The sequence below is a fragment of the Natrix helvetica genome, assembly GCF_964273705.1.
Source record: "Natrix helvetica genome assembly, chromosome: Z".
In the NCBI taxonomy this organism is placed as follows: Eukaryota; Metazoa; Chordata; class Lepidosauria; order Squamata; family Natricidae; genus Natrix; species Natrix helvetica.
In genome coordinates this window covers 131,484,437-131,505,095 of record NC_138554.1, presented here as the reverse complement: position 1 = coordinate 131,505,095, position 20,659 = coordinate 131,484,437, and the positions used below count along the sequence as shown (strand labels likewise).

General features: G+C 42.7%; 1 protein-coding gene across 1 annotated transcript in view; it reads right to left on the bottom strand.

Annotated features, from left to right (window-relative positions):
• Nucleotides 1–13,510, bottom strand: part of CNPY1 (canopy FGF signaling regulator 1) — a gene marked incomplete at its 3' end in the record, with an annotated part of 65,319 nt that extends 51,809 nt beyond the window's left edge. Inside the window, exons 1-2 of the mRNA XM_081933083.1 lie at nt 13,397–13,510; nt 7,686–7,797 (exon numbers count right to left, since the gene is read on the bottom strand). Coding sequence (XP_081789209.1) covers nt 7,686–7,782 — 97 coding nt within the window. The 5' untranslated portion in view covers nt 7,783–7,797; nt 13,397–13,510. The remainder of the gene's footprint in view (nt 1–7,685; nt 7,798–13,396) is intronic.
• Nucleotides 13,511–20,659: the final 7,149 nt, after the last annotated feature.

Sequence of the window (20,659 nt, the reverse complement as noted above, 5' to 3'; positions counted from 1 at the left end):
TTTCCTCAAGAGCTGAACGTTATTATAGAGGTCTCTTAATTTTATCCCAACAATATCTCTGTTAGCTACGTTTGGCTAAGACATAATGCCTAGATAGCAATAGCACTTAGACTTATATACCACTTCACAGTGTTTTACAGCCATCTCTTACCAGTTTACAGAGTCAGAATATTGCCCCCAACAATCTGGATCCTCATTTTACTGATCTCGGAAGGATGGAAGGCTAACTCGACCTTGAGCCAGTCAGGATCGAACTGCCAAAAGCGGGCAGTCAGCAGAAGTAGCCTGCAGTACTGCATTCTAACCACTGCACCACCATGACTCATGGATGAAGGTCACTCAATCAGGTCAATTAGAGGAGTCAAACTGAAGCTAGGTTCTATCAGAACTGTATAGTTCTGATAGAACCTAATAGAACAGTATTAACTGTAGTCTCCGTATCTACAAATCAGAGATGGTATTCAGCCAGTTCTAACAGGTTTTGGAGAACCAGTAATGGAAATTTTGAGTAGTTTGGAGAACTGGCAAATAGGCTGGCCCTGCCCCCGCTGCCTCCCAGCCTCCCAGCTGGGTCTTCTTTTGTTGCCCTGAACAGGAGAACGGAGCTGGAAAGCAGTTTAGTGGGGTGGGGAGGGAATGAGGATTTTCCAGGATCCTTCCCCTGCCATGCCCACAAAGCTACACCCACAAAGCTTAGCTACGCCCACATAGCCACGCCCACAGAACCAGTAGTAAATTTTTTTGAATCCCACCACTGCTACAAATGTCTTGTATGAACAGAATCTTGAGAATAAATTTCTCTAAGGTGGTGATATCCGATGGGACATAATCATCCCTAGCTAGACATGAACCTCAAAGGTTTAATTGCTCCTGCAACCTTTTAAAGCCCCACATACAGTGGTGGGTTTCAAAATTTTTTAGAACCTGTTCTGTAAGTGTGGCCTGCTTTGTGGGAGTGGCTTGCCGGCCATGTGACTGAGTGGGAGTGGCTTGGCAGTCATGTGACTGGGTGGGCGGGGCCAACTTGTAAAATGTGGTGAAACTCACTTAACAACGCTCTTGCTTAGCAACCAAAATGTTGGCTCAGAAACTCTGGCATTTGAAGCACGCAAGTCTTAAAGCTGTCAAGTTACAAGACCCTTGCACCCCTAACCCTTTAGAAAAAAAACCCCAGGGGTGTTCAAACTTGACAGCTTTAAGACTTGTGGATTTCAACTCCCAGAATTCCTACTCCAGTCATGTTGGCTCAGGAACTCTGGCATTGAAGTGTGTAAGTCTTAAAGCTGTCAAGTTTCAAGACCTTTGCACCCCTAACCCTTTAGAAAAAAAACCCAGGGATGTTCAAACTTGATAGCTTTAAGATTTGTGGACTTCAACTCCCAGAATTCCTCCTCCAGTCATGTTGGCTCAGGAACTCTGGCATTGAAGTGTGCAGGTCTTAAAGCTGTCAAGTTACAAGACCTTTGCACCCCTAACCCTTTAGAAAAAAAACCTCAGGGTGTTCAAACTTGACAGCTTTAAGACTTTAAGGTTTAGATAGGACTCTTAGAGGTGGGCGGGGCGATTGGTGAGCCAGCCAATCAGTGAGCGGCAGGCAGGGAAAGTGTGATGCGGATGGGCGGGAGGGAGGGAGCTGGAGCCGGTTCTAAATGGCACAGTAGATTTGTGGAACCTCTTCTATAGAAGAGGTTAGAACTGGCAGGAACCCACCGCTGCCCACACAGATCCAGTAGTCATCCTTAGAAAAAATTTAAAAAATGTTTCAGCTCTCTGGTAGTTTTATAAGAATATTTGCTTGCTTCCTCCCACACCTCAAAAAAAAAGATGAAAATAAGTTGTGGTAGAAAGAAATTGGTCTGAGCTGATCTGGAGCATTGATTTAAGGGAGATGGGATTACCTTAAAATAATGGCTCTGAAGCGACTGAAAAGTTGGAAAAATCAGTAGATTTTTACACATACCTACCCAATTCAAATTTCAGATCAGGTTCTACTGAATTGTGTTGCCTTAGGGTTTTGATGGCAAATGCAACCCTTTGACCCATGTCTCTTAGATCACCTGAGGACAAGGAGGAGACAGCATACCTGATCAATGATAACTGAGCTCTGACAGCTGTGATAACCAGTTTGTGAGTAGTAAGTGTTCCGTCTGCATAACCCCCCCCCTTTTTTTAAAGATGAGCCATTTTGAGAGTATATAGAGTAAGTTTGGTCTAGTGATGAAAGCATCAGGGTGGAAACCAGGAGATGGTGAGTTCTAGTTCCATCTTAGACATGAAAACTGGCGAGGTGGCCAATCACCAGTAAACTGTGAGTTTTAGTTTTACCTCAGGCATGAATGCTGACTTTGGCCATTCACTTTCTCTCAGCCCAACCCACCTCACAAAGTTGTTATTGTGGGGAAAATAGGAGGAGGAAGCAATATTAGATATGTTCTCTAATAGAATATTCGATATTTTATTTATTTTATTTATTTTATTTATTATTTTATTTATTTTATTTATTTTATTTATTTTATTTATTTTATTTATTTTATTTATTTTATTTATTTTATTTATTTTATTTATTTTATTTATTTTATTTTATTTCATTTATATTATTTATTTTATTTCATCAAGCATGAATTAGATAACAGATATATGTGTAAACATGATTATGAATACGTGAAATGGATACAAATACAAGGGAATGTTAGGACAGGGACGGTAGGCACATTGGTGCGCTTATGCACACCCCTTAAAGACCTCTTAGGAATGGGGTGAGGTCGACAGTAGACAGGCTAAGGTTAAAGTTTTGGGAGGTTGGGGAAGAAACTACGTTGTCAGGTAGTGCATTCCAGGCATTGACAATTGTCCAACTGTCAACCCAGGGGTTGGCTGCTGGGGGTTCACAGGGGTTCGGGAGAACCTCTAGTTAAGATTCTGTGCAGTTCGGAGAACCCCCAAATCCCACTCCTGGCTGCCCCCTCCCCCACTTCCAGGAATCCCCATGTGGCCATTTTGGATGCAGGCAAGTACAGGGCGCGTGCGGAGGCTTGGGGAGGGTGAAAAACGGGCGTACCGGAAGTTTAGGAAGGCTGGAAATGGGCCTGCTTCCGGCCCGCAGAGAGCCTCAACATAACTGGAGGCTCGAGGAAAGCCTCTGCAGACTGAGGAGGGCAAAAGCGCCCCCCCCCACTAGGCCACGCCCACCATGGCCATACCCACCCAGCAACCAGGCAGAGGACCCCTTGCCAAAATTTTTGAAGCCCACCCCTGGATATAATATTAATCATTATATCTAATATAAGTAGATGTAATTAGAATACACCTTTTATAAAATAGATAAAATATATTATATTATATATAATATAATAATAAATGTGAGATATAAATACATATTTATACCACGCTCACAAATTGCAAATTAATCCAGGGCCTCCAAAAGGTTGCCAGTCTTCCTCTGTTTCATGGTAACCCATTTCTGTATTTCATATGTTTCATGGCTAATGTTAAACTCTTCCTCATTATTAAGCAGCACAGAACGAGCTTTCAATTGAAACATTTTTAATGAAAATATATAATCTATTTCTAGCAGCAGCTGGTCATTAAATAAATGGGAGTTCAATGCATGAAAATCTGAGTTGCAAAACAAGCTTGGGAACAGTAAGAGTGCACAGGTAGTCCTTGATTTACGACCATGGGAAGTCTGCCCATTATGTTATTAGTTGTGATGGTTGTAAAGCAGGTCACCCACGGGACCAATCCAATGTAATGATCTTTTTGTGGTGTTGATAAACAAACAACACAGTCATTAAGTAAACCAATTGTTTACTATGGGTTGGTTTTGTTGAAAACTAGACGTAAATGCCATTTTAAACAAAAATATAAAATGTGGTCATGGGGCCGCAGGGCACTGCAAACAGCCCTAAATGCAGCCATCAGAAGTTCAGAACTAGGGCATAAGTGCTGCGGTGGAAGTCCATAATTTTGAAATTTTGCTAAGCGACTGGTTGCAAGCAGGAGTGAAATCCAGTAGGTTCTGACAGGTTCTGGAGAACCGGTAGCAGAAATTTTGATTAGTTCAGAGAACCGGCAAATGACACCTCTAGTTTGGACAACCGGCAAGTGACACCTCAGAGTGGTGTGGGAATGGAGATTTTGCAGTATCCTTCCACTGCCACACTCACCAAGCCGTGGCCACAAAGCCACACCATGCCCACCAAGCCACGCCCATAGAACCGGTAGTAAAAAAAATTGAATTTCACCACTGGTTGCAAGTCAAAGACTATGGTATACAAAACAGAGCTTTCTGTTTCTTTAGAACGGACCAAAATCTGCCTTAAAATATGAAAAGCTTTGAACATTGAATGCTAATCCCAAGTCACCTGAAATGCCAAGATAGATCAAAATAACTACTAGTAACATAAAATTAAGCTTTCCCTTATAAAAACCTTACAGCAGAGATGGCATTCAGCCAGTTCTAACAGCTTCTGGAGAACTGATAGCAGAATTTTTTAGTAGTTTGGAGAACTGGCAAATAGGCTGGCCCCGCCCCTGCTGCCTCCCAGCTGATCTTCTTTTGTTGCCCTGAACAGGAGAATGGAGCTAGAAAGCAGTTTAGTGGGGTGGGGAGGGAATGGGGATTTTGCAGTATCGTTCCCCTGCCATGCCCACAAAACCACACCCACAAAGCCATGCCACGCCCACAAAGCCACACCTACAGAACTGGTAGAATATTTTTTTGAATCCCACTATTTCCTTACAGCAGGGGTGGATTCCGGCCGGCACTACTGCCGGTTTGCTCATGCTTGCATGCTGTGCGCACATGCGTATTGCAATATAAATTGTTTTGCACATGCGCAGAACTGAAATCCAAGATGGCAGTGGGGACGGTGGCAACTGGGGAACCGGTTCAGGGGCGTAGCAGGCCTGGGTCACTGCCGGTTCCAACCACCCAGGCTACCAAACCACTACCAGTTCGGCTGACCCGGTCCAAACCGATAGGAACCCACCACAACTGTACAGGATATATTATTTGACCAGAAAGGTCATAAGTCCATATGTTGCCTGTTTCCAGCAAAGCAGAGATTTAACTTTCCCCTGTTTGACATCCACCAGAAACGTTTGGTTGACAAAACCCTCCAAATTCCCAAAGAATTACGACATGGAAATTTATCCTCTTTTTTAAAAAGTCCCTTAGTGTCACTGCTAAGCGACTCGTCATAAGTCAAGTATTACCTGTACTGAATTTATCCCAGAGATATGCTTGAAGCAGAATCAGGAGATATACTGGGATAAGAAAAGAGATGCAAAACACCACGTCCTGCTATAGCAGAAAATACTCTTCTGTCTTAGCTGGCCTCCTTCTACCTGGAAGAGGCATCTTTGCTACGGCGGTGGGCCTTTTTCAACCAAAGCACATCTGTCTTTGGCCAACCCTGCCTCCTTCTGCTCACTTCCCAGGAAGCACAAGGTGGCCTGTCTCTCAAAACCTCTGCACCCGAATCACCCCAACCAGACTTTTCGTCAAGAGATCTTGGGATTGAAGATTCCGCAGCCGTGGCATACATCAAGGGAGGATTTATTTCAATATGTTGTTGCAACTACTTTTGTCAGGTTATCCGTCTCGGGAGAGATGTTCATTTCTTACAGCTCATTGTGCCATCTGTTTAAAAAACCAACCCCTCATCTCCCTGCTAGGAGACCACAGATGGAGATTTTTCCCCCTTGTGTGCACAACTGTCAATGGATGACAAAGCCTTGTTGTTTGCAGCCAGGTGGAGTTGCTGGGGGAGGAGGGGAGAGCAAGGTGGGTGCTCCTGCATGCGTTGAAACTTCGCCTCTGGGTACTGAGCAATGCACAGCAAACAATGCCAGTCAATTCCCTTTCTAAGTCATTTTTAACCTATCAAGTGAGCATCAAACTACCTGTAGATAAAGCAAAAGTTTATTTCTCTCTCTTTAGGCATGTTTCCTCAAGAGTTTCCTCCTTACCATACTGAGTTGAAATTGTTCTTAAGTGAACGGAGGGGAATACAGCTTTTAATGAAAGAAATAAAAGGAGAAGGGTAGGCTTTGACTTAAGACTGTAAAAGGAGCTTGCCCATTAGTAATATCATGAGGGTCGTAAAGCAAGTCACCCAGGTAATTGACACAATTTTATGACCTTTTTGTGGTAATTGTTAAGCTACCCTGTGGTTGTTAAGTAAACCAATTGTTTGCTCTGGACCAGTTTTGCCCCCCCCAAAAAGTGAATGTGTTGGTTTCCACCAATAATGTTCAAAAATGGACACTCAGCAATGGACCCTGCAAATGTTCGTAAATGTGATTCCATTGCCAAGCGTCTGAAATGCGGACATGCGGCTGCAGAGCAGCCATCATAATGTAAGTACCCCTGGGGAGGTTTGTCATAACTTGGAAGAGTTGCTAAATGACTGATCATAAATTGAGGACTACTTGTATGCTTACTTATTGAGTAAGGTTGTTCTGTTCTGTTGCGAAAGTGACTGCCTGCAAAGGCTCCTGGATTGGGGCTGAAAGGCAAAAACAGAAGCAGTATGCTCCGTCCCATAATTGGGTAGACTGGTCCCACTGGAGAGAGGGAAAAAAAGACCAGATGGATACATTCTTTGCATTCAAGGCAGCAAAAATTCTATGGAGATTCTCAGTCACCCAGGTCATGGTTGACCAAAGGTGCTTTTTTTCCCAAGAGGCAACTGGACTTTCTGGTTTTTCTTTGAAGATGTTTCGCTTCTCATCCAAGAAGCTTCTTCAGCTCTGATTGGATGTGAGGAACAGTTCCAAGAAAGCTCCACCCTCATTTGCACCACTCAGGTGACCTTGAAGACACAGATATACCTGCAGATGGCCTCAACGATTCTCTAAAAGAATGCAAATGACCAGCTGTCTGCAAAGAGTATAAACCCTTCAACTTCTCACCTTCTAGCTGGAGCCGAAGAAGCTTCCTGGATGAGAAGCGAAATCTCTTCAAAGAAAAACCAGAAAGCAACTCTTGGGGGGAAAAAGCAGCTTTGGGACAAGGCAACATGGATTAGTTTGCAATCCTGAGTTATTTTTCTGCTTTGGATTTGCACAGAGACTCTAATCACTCAATGGAGGGAAACAATGGAGGGAAAGAGTGCAGGTAGTCCTTGACTTACAACTGTTCGTTTAGCAACCGTTCAAAATGACAATGGCCTGGAAAAAAAGTGCTCACACGTACGACAGTCACGGCATTCCCACAATCTCGTGATTAAAATTTGGGCACTTTGCAAGCGGCATAATTTACAACGGCTGCAGCATTCCGATGTCGTGTGACCACCATTTGCAACCTTCCCAGCTGGCAAAGTCAAACGCGGAAAGCTGGACTCATTTAACGACTGCATAATTCACTTAACAACCACAACAATTCATTTAACCACCACGGCAAAATAAAGGTTGTAAAATTGGATGTGGCTCACTTAGCAACTGCCTTAGCTTAGCAATGGCAATTCTGGTTCCATTTGTGGTCATAAATTGAAGACCACCTGTAAGGAAAGGATGGTGGGGAGACATTGATACATCTCTGACTTTCCGTCTCCATAAAAAAAAGCTCTGCTGTTAAGGGAACAAAGTGAGAAGTTATTGGCTTATTTGTGCCGAACTATCAAACCTGTAAACTACAAGTCCTTTGGGTGCATAGGGAAATACTCAGCTGAGACACTAACCTCCACAGAATACCTCGGGGTTTCGCTGTGCTCTCCCAGTATTGCTGAACAGGCCCAGGAGCAGCAAGGAAAACAAGGCCTGGAGGAATGCAGCCATGCCTTAAGCCTTAATCTGGAAAACAGACAAGACAAAGGTAAACCAATATGCTTTCATGGCTAGCCCAGCTCTTCTTAACCTGCTGTTCTTTTGTGATACAACAATTGCAGCTTCTAAAATCTTTATCTAATTCACCAGACCACCCAACCAGAGGTGGTATTCAGCTGGTTCTGACCGGTTCTGGCAAACCGGTAGCAGAAATTTTGAGTAGTTCGGAGAAGCGGCTGGCCCCGCCCCTGATCCATGCGCTGCCTCCCCAGTCCCAGCTGATTGGCTGGGTCTTCTTCTGTTGCCCTGCACAGGAGAAAGGAGCTGGAAAGCAGGTTGGTGAGGTGGGGAGGGAATGGAGATGCCATGCCCACCAAGCCACACCCACCAAGCCATGCCATGCCTACCAAGCCACGCCTACAGAACTGGTAGTAAAAAAAAATTGAATCCCACCACTGCATCCAACACATCAGAAGGGCTGAAGGTCAAGGAAATATAGCCTAGATTTTATAGGTTCAATCCTGAGACACACACCAGTTTTATAACTATCCCATACACATCATGTGGCCAAATATCTTCACCAACTATACAAAACATTTAATTCAATATGTTGTTTTATTGTCCTGTTATTTTTCTCTTCTTTAATAATAAATGATTCTCATTTATTCTCATGTTCTTCTTTATTGCAAAAGCTGATCAAAGACTGCAATGAAGATATTTGATTTTATAACCATGCCCAAAGTTTTGACATGGTTGTTTAGTTTTTTGCCTCTTTGATAAAGTGGCTTTCCTTCTTCAAATAGAAGTAGAAATAGGTGATTCCTAATATAATACCAGTTCTGAAATAATTAATAGGTAACCATGTATCACTAGTTTGAAAAAAAAAATCTTTAACCCCTATATAGACAATGCTAAATGATTAATGATGGGCAAAAGTTAAACCAGGGTGATTTCTTCCTACAAAGGGTATTTTGAAGTATGAACTTTATGTGTTTTAATTATATTGCAAAAAAACCTCTGCTCTTTAGGCATAGTTCTGTGTCACTGTAAAATTGTTTTTCAAGGTACGTACATTTGAAAAGTTTCAACACATGTTTCAGACGCTTGATTTGCCTGTCAGTTATTTCTCTGTACTGAATCTGGCCCGCATTTCTGCAAAACACACCAACAAACCCTTATTTGCTATTTAAATTCTCCTTAACTGCACCTGTGACTGAAGAAAGCAAATGAGAATTTCCCCAAGGACACCGCTGACTACATCACAGCTGTTTGAACCTGTGGACTTGTCCATCAGTTCGAAACTCTCAAACATTCTGTTGTTTTCAAAGGATGACAGGTGGTTGAATTGTACCTAATGTACTCAACATCGTGACACAGATCTCCAACCATGTTGGTTTCATTCCCAGAACTTATATCTCTAGCAAACTCATGCTGTATTGTTTTATGAATTCTTTTGCTTGCCTTGACAACTGTACCAGGCTTATAGTGCTAAGGCAGTGATGGGGAACCTTTTAGTTGTTGGGTGCCAAAAATGAGAGGGCACGCGCACTATAGCATGCACGCTTGCCAGCACCCATAATGCAAAGAGCGCCCCCATATGTGCATGTGTGCACAACCTCCCCATGCTCAAACGCCGCACTGCTCGCCTCCAAGCTGAGCTTGGTATTTCCTCCGGGGGGGGGGGGCAGGGGATGCCGTTTTCGCTCTCCCCAGGCTCCAGGAAAGCCTCTGGAGTATTGGCTCTGAAGCCAACCAGTTGGCTCGTTTGGCCCCGTTTTTTGCCCTCCCCAGGGGAGGGGGGTTCTGAAGTTTGGGGAGGACAAAAACAGCTTCTTCCAGCCCTCCAGAAGGCTGAAAATCAGCTGGCCAGCACGTCCATGTGGACTGGAGCTGCCGGCTTGGGTGCTGGCAGATATGGTTCTGCGTGCCACCTGTGGCACGCATGCCATAGGTTCGCCATCACGGTGCTAAGGTGTATCATTTTCTTCCTTTCTTTTGTCTCCATTCATAATTCCACAGTGTATCTATCAAAGATGTGGTATGGGACCACATCCATCTAAGAATCCCCCCCCCCCATAATATTCTTCCATCCTGTCAAGTGTCAAAATTGTGATTCCTAAATCATGAACAACAAAGTTTTTTCCACTATTATGCCACAAAGTGCCATCCTGGTGTTAGATGAAAGGGAATTTTATTACTGACTAGCTGATAACCTGGCGTTGGCCAGGTATTTATTTATCCTAATCCATACATTTGTCCCTAAAAATAATCTCAGACCAAACATAATTTCTAATGCTGGATTTTCCCCCTTACCAGAGGGAGCCCCCTTGTGGAGTACTGTGAAGCTGTTACCATGGCAACTCTACTGCACTGTACAGTAGAAGCTATTTTACAGCAGTACGGTAGAAGCCATTTAAGGCACAACAGGCTGTATTAACAAAACACACACACCAAGGGATGTTAGGGGTGTCATACCCTCCACAGTATTTGTTTCCAGAGAGTAAGTCACCTGTGTATATATATATATATATGAAGGAAAGATTGACCAACTTGCAAGTATTTGCACATTGATAAAAGGCAAGTTAAACTTTTGACATATATAAATAATACAGGCCTGGGATATTTTTTGCCTCCGTCTTATTCAAATTTTAGCTCTAAACTACCCAGGCAACAGCTTTCCCTTCTAATCATCATGTTTTAGCTAGTTCATCTGCTTCACTGAAATCAAGGTATCGCTCAGGTCTTCGAAGTTAATGAGGCATGAACCCACTTATGGAAAAAAAAGCAAGTATTTTGCATGCTGGTCACAGCCAAGTTTCAAAACAACCAGACTGCTTTCACGTCCACAGCAACCAATATGCATTTTATTTCCCAAACTATCCTTCAATAATGTAGGCTTTCTTTCAGGCAATGTCACTGTAGCAAAATCCTTCTAGAAGTTTCATTTGATGGAATCGGAGTACCTCTTCCAAGTTGCCCACAGAAGGAAGGTGGAGCTGTACAAACTCAAATGGTAGTAAAATGACTGGCAGTAAACTTTGGACAGGACCAGCTATGACGTTTTCTGATGTTTGTAGTGAAAAAAGGCAGGAATTCATTAATATGGCAGATTCCCTGCCTCGTGTTCTCCAGCTATATTGGAGCAAAGTCTCTCAAACCTGCAGCAAGCTTAACCAACAGCAGGGATGCCTGGAATGTGTTCAGGTAGGAAAGACTGATTTAGCATGTCATACAGTGAGTACCCTTCTTTGTCCCACTGTATTAGCTGCAGTGCACGGGGTAGGGAACATGTGCCAACAATGGATGTTGGTGAACTACAATTACCAGCATTATTCCCCATAGACCATGCAGGTTGAAGTTGTTGAGAATTGTAGTTCAATATCTAGAAGGCTGCAAGTTGCTTGCCTCTAAGTAAGGCAATATCATTGCATTTTATATTGGTAGAATTTATTGAATGCAGGTGCAATCATGGACTGCTGGTTTTGATGGCTATGCCACGTATCGTGATATATCATGATGGAATATTTTCTGGTTTTATTCCTTTACACCAGAGGGGAGATGTCAAACTCAAAGCTGATGAGGTGCTTAGATGTGGCCCACGGGGCTGCCCTGGAAACAGCAAAGAATGACCTGCAGTGCCTCTGCCAGTGAAAATGGAGTTCCGTTTTCAGCTATGACAGCCTCCTGCACACGTCTGAGTGAAAATGGAGCTCGAGAGGGCTGTGCGTGGCTCTGAATGCCATTTTTACTGGCAGTGTGCTCTGGCCCCCACCGCCTCATACATGAGTGACATCGCACTGGCCACGCCCACCCTGGCCATGTCCACTCCCCACCTCCGAGTTCAAACACAACCCTGATGCGGCCCTCAAAGAAATCGAGTTTGACACCCCTGCTTTACACTAAAACTATTTATTCAGTATGATTATGTGGGATGAACTAACACAAGTATACCAACTGCATAAAAGAGTTGGACTTTTGCTTAAGTTCTCATTAAGACCATCACTACAAAGCAATGTAGGCGAATCATGTCACATATGGCTTAATCCATATGTGGATTGCTCCGTGTGCAGAAGCAAGTATTGAATAAAATAATAAACCATAAGAATTACGTTGATGTGGAAATCTGGGAGAAGGCATGAGCTAAGGCCATGTTTCCAACACTGAAAATATCTAAAATCGGAGGTGTTCCAGATGAAGACGACTGAATATCCGTCTTCCCTATTTGAAGTTTTAGGTCAATAAGGCCCAGAAGTGAATTTCCCAAACTTCTGTATTCCAGTTATTACAAATGAAGGTAATCAAAGAACTACTATGAACGTTGATGATGTTACCTAGTTGGGTAATGAAATGTCTCCAAGAAAGCAACCAAACTCAAAGAGCACCAAGAACCCTCAGCTACTGCAAACATCTCCACTATGTAGCCATGTTATAGCTCAAGACTTCAAAGCCTTCTTTAGCACTATTGTTTGCAAGGTCCCAATAGGTATCTCCTACTTTTTTCCTGATAAGATTCTAAAAAAATTCCTGCTCTTACAAGCAGATCTCTTGCAGTTTTCTGGCAGCTTTGCCCAGCATAAAACTCAGTCTAGCTGAGTAGAAAATAGTTAAGTTTCACACTCCATGTTGGCTTTGTTGCCACTCCCAAGTACTCTTCCTGACAACTATTTCCCCTTAGAGAAATTCCTTGTACCTGAGGTGGAGTTAATATAGCTTTTTCATTTCAGTTTCTCTGATGCAAGGACTCTTTTACTCCCTTGGAGTATAATAATCAATTGTTCCTAGCAGGCGATAATCTGAACAGTGACTGCTCAATTGTGGTAAAATTTTGATCCTATTGTGCTTTTTTAGCATTGGATCTGTAGTCTTTTTCAGCAAAAAACAAAACAAAATACCACCCCAAAAACCTGTGGTTTTTACAAAACTTGATGAATTTAAAATGCTGTTTGGAAGTATAAAAAGGAAGTTGTAAACGATCCAGAACTGGTGAGGAAAAAAACCTCTGCAATTTCAGATACAATACTTCAGCTCAGGGGCGGATGGAAAAATCTGATAGGCTTTCTATCTAAATTACAGTTCTTTTTATTTTCAGAAATTCTGTTATCACATATAAATCTTTAACTCATTACAAAGCTCAGCTTTTGGCTTCTCAAAGAATTGGAAGACCACAATTCCTCTAAAGGGAAGGAGGAATCTTTTAACCTGAGCTTGTCATCTAGCTTTTCCAACAGAACTATTAGTAGTTTTATTAGTAAATTTCATGTACATTTACTGATGTTTGAATAATCCTTTGCCTTGAAAACAAAATCAATCAATTCTACCACTCTTATTGTATTTTATTTTTTGTGCAGTTAGGACACAAGGGAATAAAGTTATTAAAAATGACTGGATCCAGCTGTACTCAGTACAGGTTGATACGGTATTAGAAAGAAAGAAAAATAAACTATAAATAGGGGGAGGTATGGATTTATTTTTATTTGTAAGTTACCAAATTTACACAGACAAAATATCTCTAAAAGAAGAAGAAAAATCAGCCTATACTTTCAGTCTAAAGAATATTAGATCTCAAATTTCCCACTTTTACCTTTAAAACTTAATTTCATCAATTTCATTTTCAAAGTGTACTTACCTGGCAAAGATTTCAGCTTCTGCTTAAGCAAGCTCACAGCTCTAAGTTTCAGCCAGGACAATGTTTTAAAACCTGATCTTCCTCCAGAGAAGGTAATTTTATCTCCCTCCTTCTTCAGCATCAGGATCTCCTCAGGTCTATTTCTCAGTGAGAAATCCTATTGCTGTTATGATCTAATGAAATAATTCATGGACGAGCCAGCCAATGAAAGAGCAACATGTGGGGAAAACAGAGTCCAGGAGCCAACTGGATATTGCATAAAGCTCAGGTGCCTGGAGCAAGCAGTAGAAAGGAAGAAGGGGAAGGAATGCTGGTTACTATGGAGAATAAAATCACCTGTGTGACATGTGCTCTTATTTACTAGAAGTTCATTAGAGCTGCATTTTCTGATCTTAACTTCCCAAATCCATAGAAGAGTGTTTCCTCTATCTCAGCCACTTTATGATATGTGGACTTCAACTCCCTGAATTCCCCAACTAGCATCTTTGAACTTCAACTCCCAGAATTCCCCAACCAGCATCTGTGAACTTCAATTCCCAGAATTCCCCAACCAGCATCTGTGAACTTCAATTCCCCGAATTCCCCAACCAGCATCTGTGAACTTCAACTCCCCGAATTCCCCAACCAGCGTCTGTGAACTTCAACTCCCCGAATTCCCCAACCAGTGTCTGTGAACTTCAACCCCCAGAATTCCCCAACCAGCATCTGTGAACTTCAATTCCCAGAATTCCCCAACCAGCGTCTGTGAACTTCAACTCCCCGAATTCCCCAACCAGCGTCTGTGAACTTCAACTCCCCGAATTCCCCAACCAGCGTCTGTGAACTTCAATTCCCAGAATTCCCCAACCAGCGTCTGTGAACTTCAACCCCCAGAATTCCCCAACCAGCATCTGTGAACTTCAATTCCCAGAATTCCCCAACCAGCATCTGTGAACTTCAACCCCCAGAATTCCCCAACCAGCATCTGTGAACTTCAATTCCCAGAATTTCCCAACCAGCATCTGTGAACTTCAATTCCCAGAATTCCCCAACCACCATCTGTGAACTTCAACCCCCAGAATTCCCCAACCAGCATCTGTGAACTTCAATTCCCAGAATTCCCCAACCAGCGTCTGTGAACTTCAACCCCCAGAATTCCCCAACCAGCGTCTGTGAACTTCAACCCCCAGAATTCCCCAACCAGCGTCTGTGAACTTCAACCCCCAGAATTCCCCAACCAGCATCTGTGAACTTCAATTCCCAGAATTCCCCAACCAGCATCTGTGAACTTCAATTCCCAGAATTCCCCAACCAGCGTCTGTGAACTTCAACTCCCAGAATTCCCCAACCAGCATCTGTGAACTTCAATTCCCAGAATTCCCCAACCAGCGTCTGTGAACTTCAACTCCCAGAATTCCCCAACCAGCATCTGTGAACTTCAATTCCCAGAATTCCCCAACCAGCGTCTGTGAACTTCAACTCCCAGAATTCCCCAACCAGCATCTGTGAACTTCAACCCCCAGAATTCCCAAACTAGCATCTTTGAACTTCAACTCCCAGAATTCCCCAACCAGCATCTGTGAACTTCAACCCCCAGAATTCCCCAACCAGCATCTGTGAACTTCAATTCCCAGAATTCCCCAACCAGCGTCTGTGAACTTCAACCCCCAGAATTCCCCAACCAGCATCTGTGAACTTCAATTCCCAGAATTCCCCAACCAGCGTCTGTGAACTTCAACCCCCAGAATTCCCAAACTAGCATCTTTGAACTTCAACTCCCAGAATTCCCCAACCAGCATCTGTGAACTTCAACTCCCAGAATTCCCCAACCACCATCTGAGGACTTCAACCCCCAGAATTCCCCAACCAGCATCTGTGAACTTCAACTCCCAGAATTCCCCAACCACCATCTGAGGACTTCAACCCCCAGAATTCCCCAACCAGCATCTGTGAACTTCAACTCCCAGAATTCCCCAACTAGCATCTTTGAACTTCAACCCCCAGAATTCCCCAACCACCATCTGAGGACTTCAACCCCCAGAATTCCCCAGGCAGCCAGCATCTCTATGGTCCTCAACTCAGAATGGTAGCTGGTGAATTCTGGGAGTTGAAGTCCACACATTTTACAAGACCTGAAGGAGAAACACAGAAAGGACGTAAATGGCTGATGAATTTTCCCCTCCTCTAAGCATAGGGGTATCTGCAGGATGGGTTGTGACTTGATGGTTGTGGTTGCTACTATTAATTTTTTTAAGCTGCCTTCTTTTATAGATATCCAGTCCAGTGATGGATTCCAGATCCTGTTGCAACTGGTATGGTGCAACGGGACCAGGCACCCACCATATGAACTTGCACAGTGCATGCATGCATCCTCACCTCCTGCGACACTCCATGACGCCTCCGTGATGCCTCTGTGATGCCTCCGCGATGCTCCAGTTGCTTGGCGGAGCGTCATGCAGACACTGTATGCTCCATGCGCTTGCACAGTAGCGCAAAAGAGATCAAATACAGGTAAGGATGGCGGGGGGCAGATGGGCCCTCCAGAACACCATACCGGAATGCTACCCGGTGCTCCTGGTAGGCACCTGTTAAATACTCATACTAACTACAGTGGTTTCCACCAAGGTCCTTGTTCCCGCAGGAACAGAGAGGTTTGTTCCTATTGGTCGAAGGGTCTGACAGTTCCCTATAAAAGGGCTGCTGTCAGACTCAACCTTTGCTGGATTGTTCTTACTTGTTGTGTTATAATAAAGAGCTGTTGTTACCGTTAAGCCTGTGTGTGCCTGTCCATTACCCAATCTAACAGCACCGGTACACCCGTATTAGGGCGTACCACCTGCAACCCACCACTGATCCAGTCTGATCTGCTACACCTTGCAAATTTCAGAATACAGGTGGTACAAGTAGTCCTAGACTTACAACCATTTCTTTAGTGACTGTCTGAAGTTACAACCGCCCTGAAAAAAAGTGACTTATGATTGTTTTTCATACTTGTGACCATTGCAGCATCCCCATAGTCATATTATCAAAATCCAAACACTTGGCAACTGTCTCGTATTTATGATGGTTGCAGTGTCTTGGGATCCTGTGATCACATTTTGTGACTTCTTATGAGGTGACCTTTTCATCATCTTTTGTGATGAGCAAAGTCAATGGGAAAGCCAGATTCACTTAGCAACTGTGCTACTAACTTAACAAATGCCATGATTCGCTTAACACCTGTAGTCAGAAAGGTAATAAAAATTCATTTAACAACTGCCTTGCTTAGCAAAGGAAAGTTTGAGCTCAATGGTGATAAGTCGGGGACTACCTGTACTCGACTTACAACCCCAATTGAGTCTGGAATTGCATGTCATGACAGCTGTTAAGTGGTCACTAACTGTCTGTGACTGATTTTACAATGTTTTTTGCAGCGGTCATTTAATAAACGCAGCAGTTATTAAACACATCCCTTATAACCAATAGGTTTTGGGGATTTTTTGTTTTGCTGGAAACTGAAAGTAAATGTCAGTTTACAGCAAAAAAACAAGACAAAAATTGCCATCATGTGACCACAGAATGTTGCAAATGGCTGCAAAAGTTGCCAAGTGCTCAAAATGTGATTGTGTGACTGTGGTATATGTCTGTCTGTCTATCGGAACTTCAAAACTAGGTTCATAAGTACCATATTTTTCGGAGTATAAAACACACCAATATTTTGAAGAGGCAAATTAAAAAAAAGTTTTTGCACTCTTCAGACCACCTAAAAACGGCCAGTTTTTCACAAAAACGGGCTCGTTTTTTGACAAAAAAGGGTATTCATAGCCTTTAGCAGGCTTATAGAGTGCTCCTGGGGGCTGGGGGAAGCAAAAATGAGCGAAAAACGTCCCATTTTTCGCTCATTTTTGCTCTCCCGAGCCCCCAGGAGCACTCTGGAAGCCTCCTAAAGGCTATGCACAACCATTTTGGTGAAGGGGGCGCAGTTTTGGGAGACCAAAAATGCTGTACCGGTGTATAAGACACGCCCAGATTTTCACCCTCTTTTTTGAGGGAAAAAGGTGCATCTTATACTATGAAAAATCTGGTAGCTCTTTTATTTGGTCTGGTTTTATTTATTTATTTAATTTATTTATTTAGTAAACATGGACATGAACACAGGAAATCGGTACAAATAAATGGGGACAGTAGGACAGGGACGGTAGGCATGCTGGTGCACTTATGCATGCCCCCTTACAGACCTTGGAAATGGTTTGTCATAACTTGAAACGGTCACTAACCAACTAATCATAAATCGAGGATAATTGTAGTTGTATTTAACTATCCTTCATGCTGCTTTCATTAAATGCAGCTTGGTTCCCGTTTTCAGATCCTCCTGCCTTTTCCCACCCAAGTGGCAAAGCCAAGACTGTTGTGTTGTGTGCTCAGTGTCATCTGTGAACTTGCCTCTTGTGTGGCACAAATCACACCCAACAAATTGTGCATTGCATATGAATCTACCTGAGTGTGATTTGTTAATTTTGCTAATGAAATAGAAGCCCGATACCAAGATGCTGATACATGTTCCAGCTTAGTATACTTCAAAACAGAGTCAATATATTAATAATATGCAGCATATATTATATTAGCACTTAGCTCTTCCATGTTAAAAGCTTGAGGGTTTTAGTCAGTGAATTTACTTAGGGCACCTAAAAGGAGTCAAGGAACTTCATTTACACAATATGGAATCTGTCTTTATTTATTTATCCATGTTTTGACAGCCTTCCTGCTCTCTCCCCCACCCCCCCATTCAGAATGTCCTTGCAAACAGCCTGAGTTTACTCATCTAAGAAATTCTTTTGCCATATATTCTTCTTGTTTATAACCAATCCCACCCACACACAGACACGATCATAGGCAAATCCCTTGCTGGGACACAGATGTACAAAGTTTGTTGTTATGCCATTATCAGCATTGCTAGGAGAGAGATGACAATTATCACATCAGCTGCATATGAGCAGTCCATGAGCTGCTTTCTTTTACAGTGTTTGAATTAATCTGTATTTTTATAGCTATTATTGCAATAGGTAGATAGAGCTTGCTGTTGATTGCTTGCTTCAGGAGAGTAGCAAGCATTTTTTTTAAATGAAAAATTCCCCAAAGGCTTGGGGGTAAGCCATACACAAATTCTGCCCATCAAGGAAACTCCTTATAATACTAGTTCCTGAAAAGTTAGAAAGCTGCCACACTCTTTATGCTACAGTTTTATTATCTTATTTTGAGTGAATTTACTTTATTGTTAGGGACATGGTGGCTCAGTGGCTGCTGAGCTTGTCGATCAGAAAGGTCGGCAGTTCGGCGATTCGAATTCCTAACGCCACGTAATGGAGTGAGCTCCCATGACTCGTCCCAGCTTCTGCCGACATAGCAATTCAAAAGCACATAAAAAATGCGAAAAATAGGGACCACTTTTGGTTGGAAGGAAACAGCGTTCCGTGCGCCTTCGGCATTTAGTCATGCCAGACACATGACCACAGAGACGTCTTCGGACAGCTCTGGCTTTTCGGCTTAGAAACAGAGATGAGCACTGCCCCTTAGAGTCAGGAATGTGTAGCATATATGTGCGAGGGGAACCTTTACCTATTTTATTGTTAATTTGTTTTATTTATTTGTATTTATTCCATCATTATTATTTTTACAAATAGCTCAAGGTGGCAAACATATCCAATATACCTTCCTCCACCTATTGCCCCACAACAACAATCTTGTGAGGTGAGATGGGGTGAGAGATAGTGACTGGCCCAAGGTTACCCAGCCAGCTTTCCTGCCTAAGGCAGAACTAGAACTCACTGCTCCTGATGATTGGCCCAAATTCACCCAGTTCGCTTTCATGCTAAGGGCAGGGCTTGAACTCATGGTCTTCTACTGTCTTAATCACAAGACTATGCAATTGTTTTTATTGGTTTTGTACCTAATCCCTTAGGATAATGATAACACTTTTAATTTTTGTATTTTAATACTTACATATATATTATTATAATGATAATTTCAGAACAAAAAAAATCACCAAATACTTGGACATTTAAAATTTACTGGATTTTGCAAAAAAATTCCCCAAAATTCCCCATTGTGCTTGAAACTTCAGGTCTCTATTGATTTGCTGTCTCTAGGCTAAATTCAGACAGGAATGGCAAGATTTTTACTGTCTACGATGGGAAAGTAGATTCATTGTATAAATTCTGTTCCTCTTCTTTTTTCCAGCAAAACAGATACCTGATGACAGATAAGAATTGCATTTCTTATCAGTGTCGGCTTCAAAGGACCATGGAAATCACATTCTACAATATTTTTTTAAAATACTAAAATTGTAAAGGTTACCCCCTCACACATATGTGCTAGTCATTCCAGACTCTAGGGGGCGGTGCTCATCTCCGTTTCAAAGCCGAAGAGCCAGCGTTGTCTGAAGACGTCTCTGTGGTCATGTGGCCAGCATGATTAAATGGCAAAGGCGCATGGAACGCTCTTACCATCCCACCAAAGGTGGTCCCTTAGGGACACGGTGGCTCAGTGGCTAAGATGCTGAGATTGTCGATCAGAAAGGTCGGCAGTTCAGCGGTTCAATCCCTAGTGCCGCGTAATGAAGTGAGCTCCCGTTACTTGTCCCAGCTCATGCCAACCTAGCAGTTCGAAAGCATATAAAAATGCAAGTAGGAAAAAAAAATTGTAAAATGCATCCATAAAATATATATTGTTTCTACAAAAGCAATAGAGATTGATCTGTAACTACGGTAAATGGGTAAATACTTTGGCCTGCAAATTCTATGTCTGGAGAATTATCAATATAGGTAGTCCTTGACCTATGACCAGTTATTTAGTGACCATTCAAAGTTCTGAAAGCTACATAGGAGTTGGTTTCGTTGTTACTTTTCCACCCCCCCTGGTGGACACATCACTGCATTTTGGGCATCCAGCAAACAGCTTACATTTCAGCCATTCTGGCTTCCCTTCATTGATTTTGCTTATCAAATGCCAGCTGGGAAGTTTACAAGCGGTGATCACATGACCCCAAGACAGTGCAACTGTCATAAATACATGCCAGTTGCCAAGTGCCCCAAATTTTGATCACATGACCACGGGAATGCCACAACAGTCGTTAAGTGTGAAAAATCATGTGTCACTTTTTTTCAATACTGTTGTAACTTTCAAAGTTCACTAAACGAATGGTTGTAAGTTGAGGGCCGCCTGTGTGATATTTTGCAGCACCCCACTTGACCTTGATTTATGAGGGTTTTTCTGAAAACTGTTTACTTCTTGTTTCCAGGAAAGACC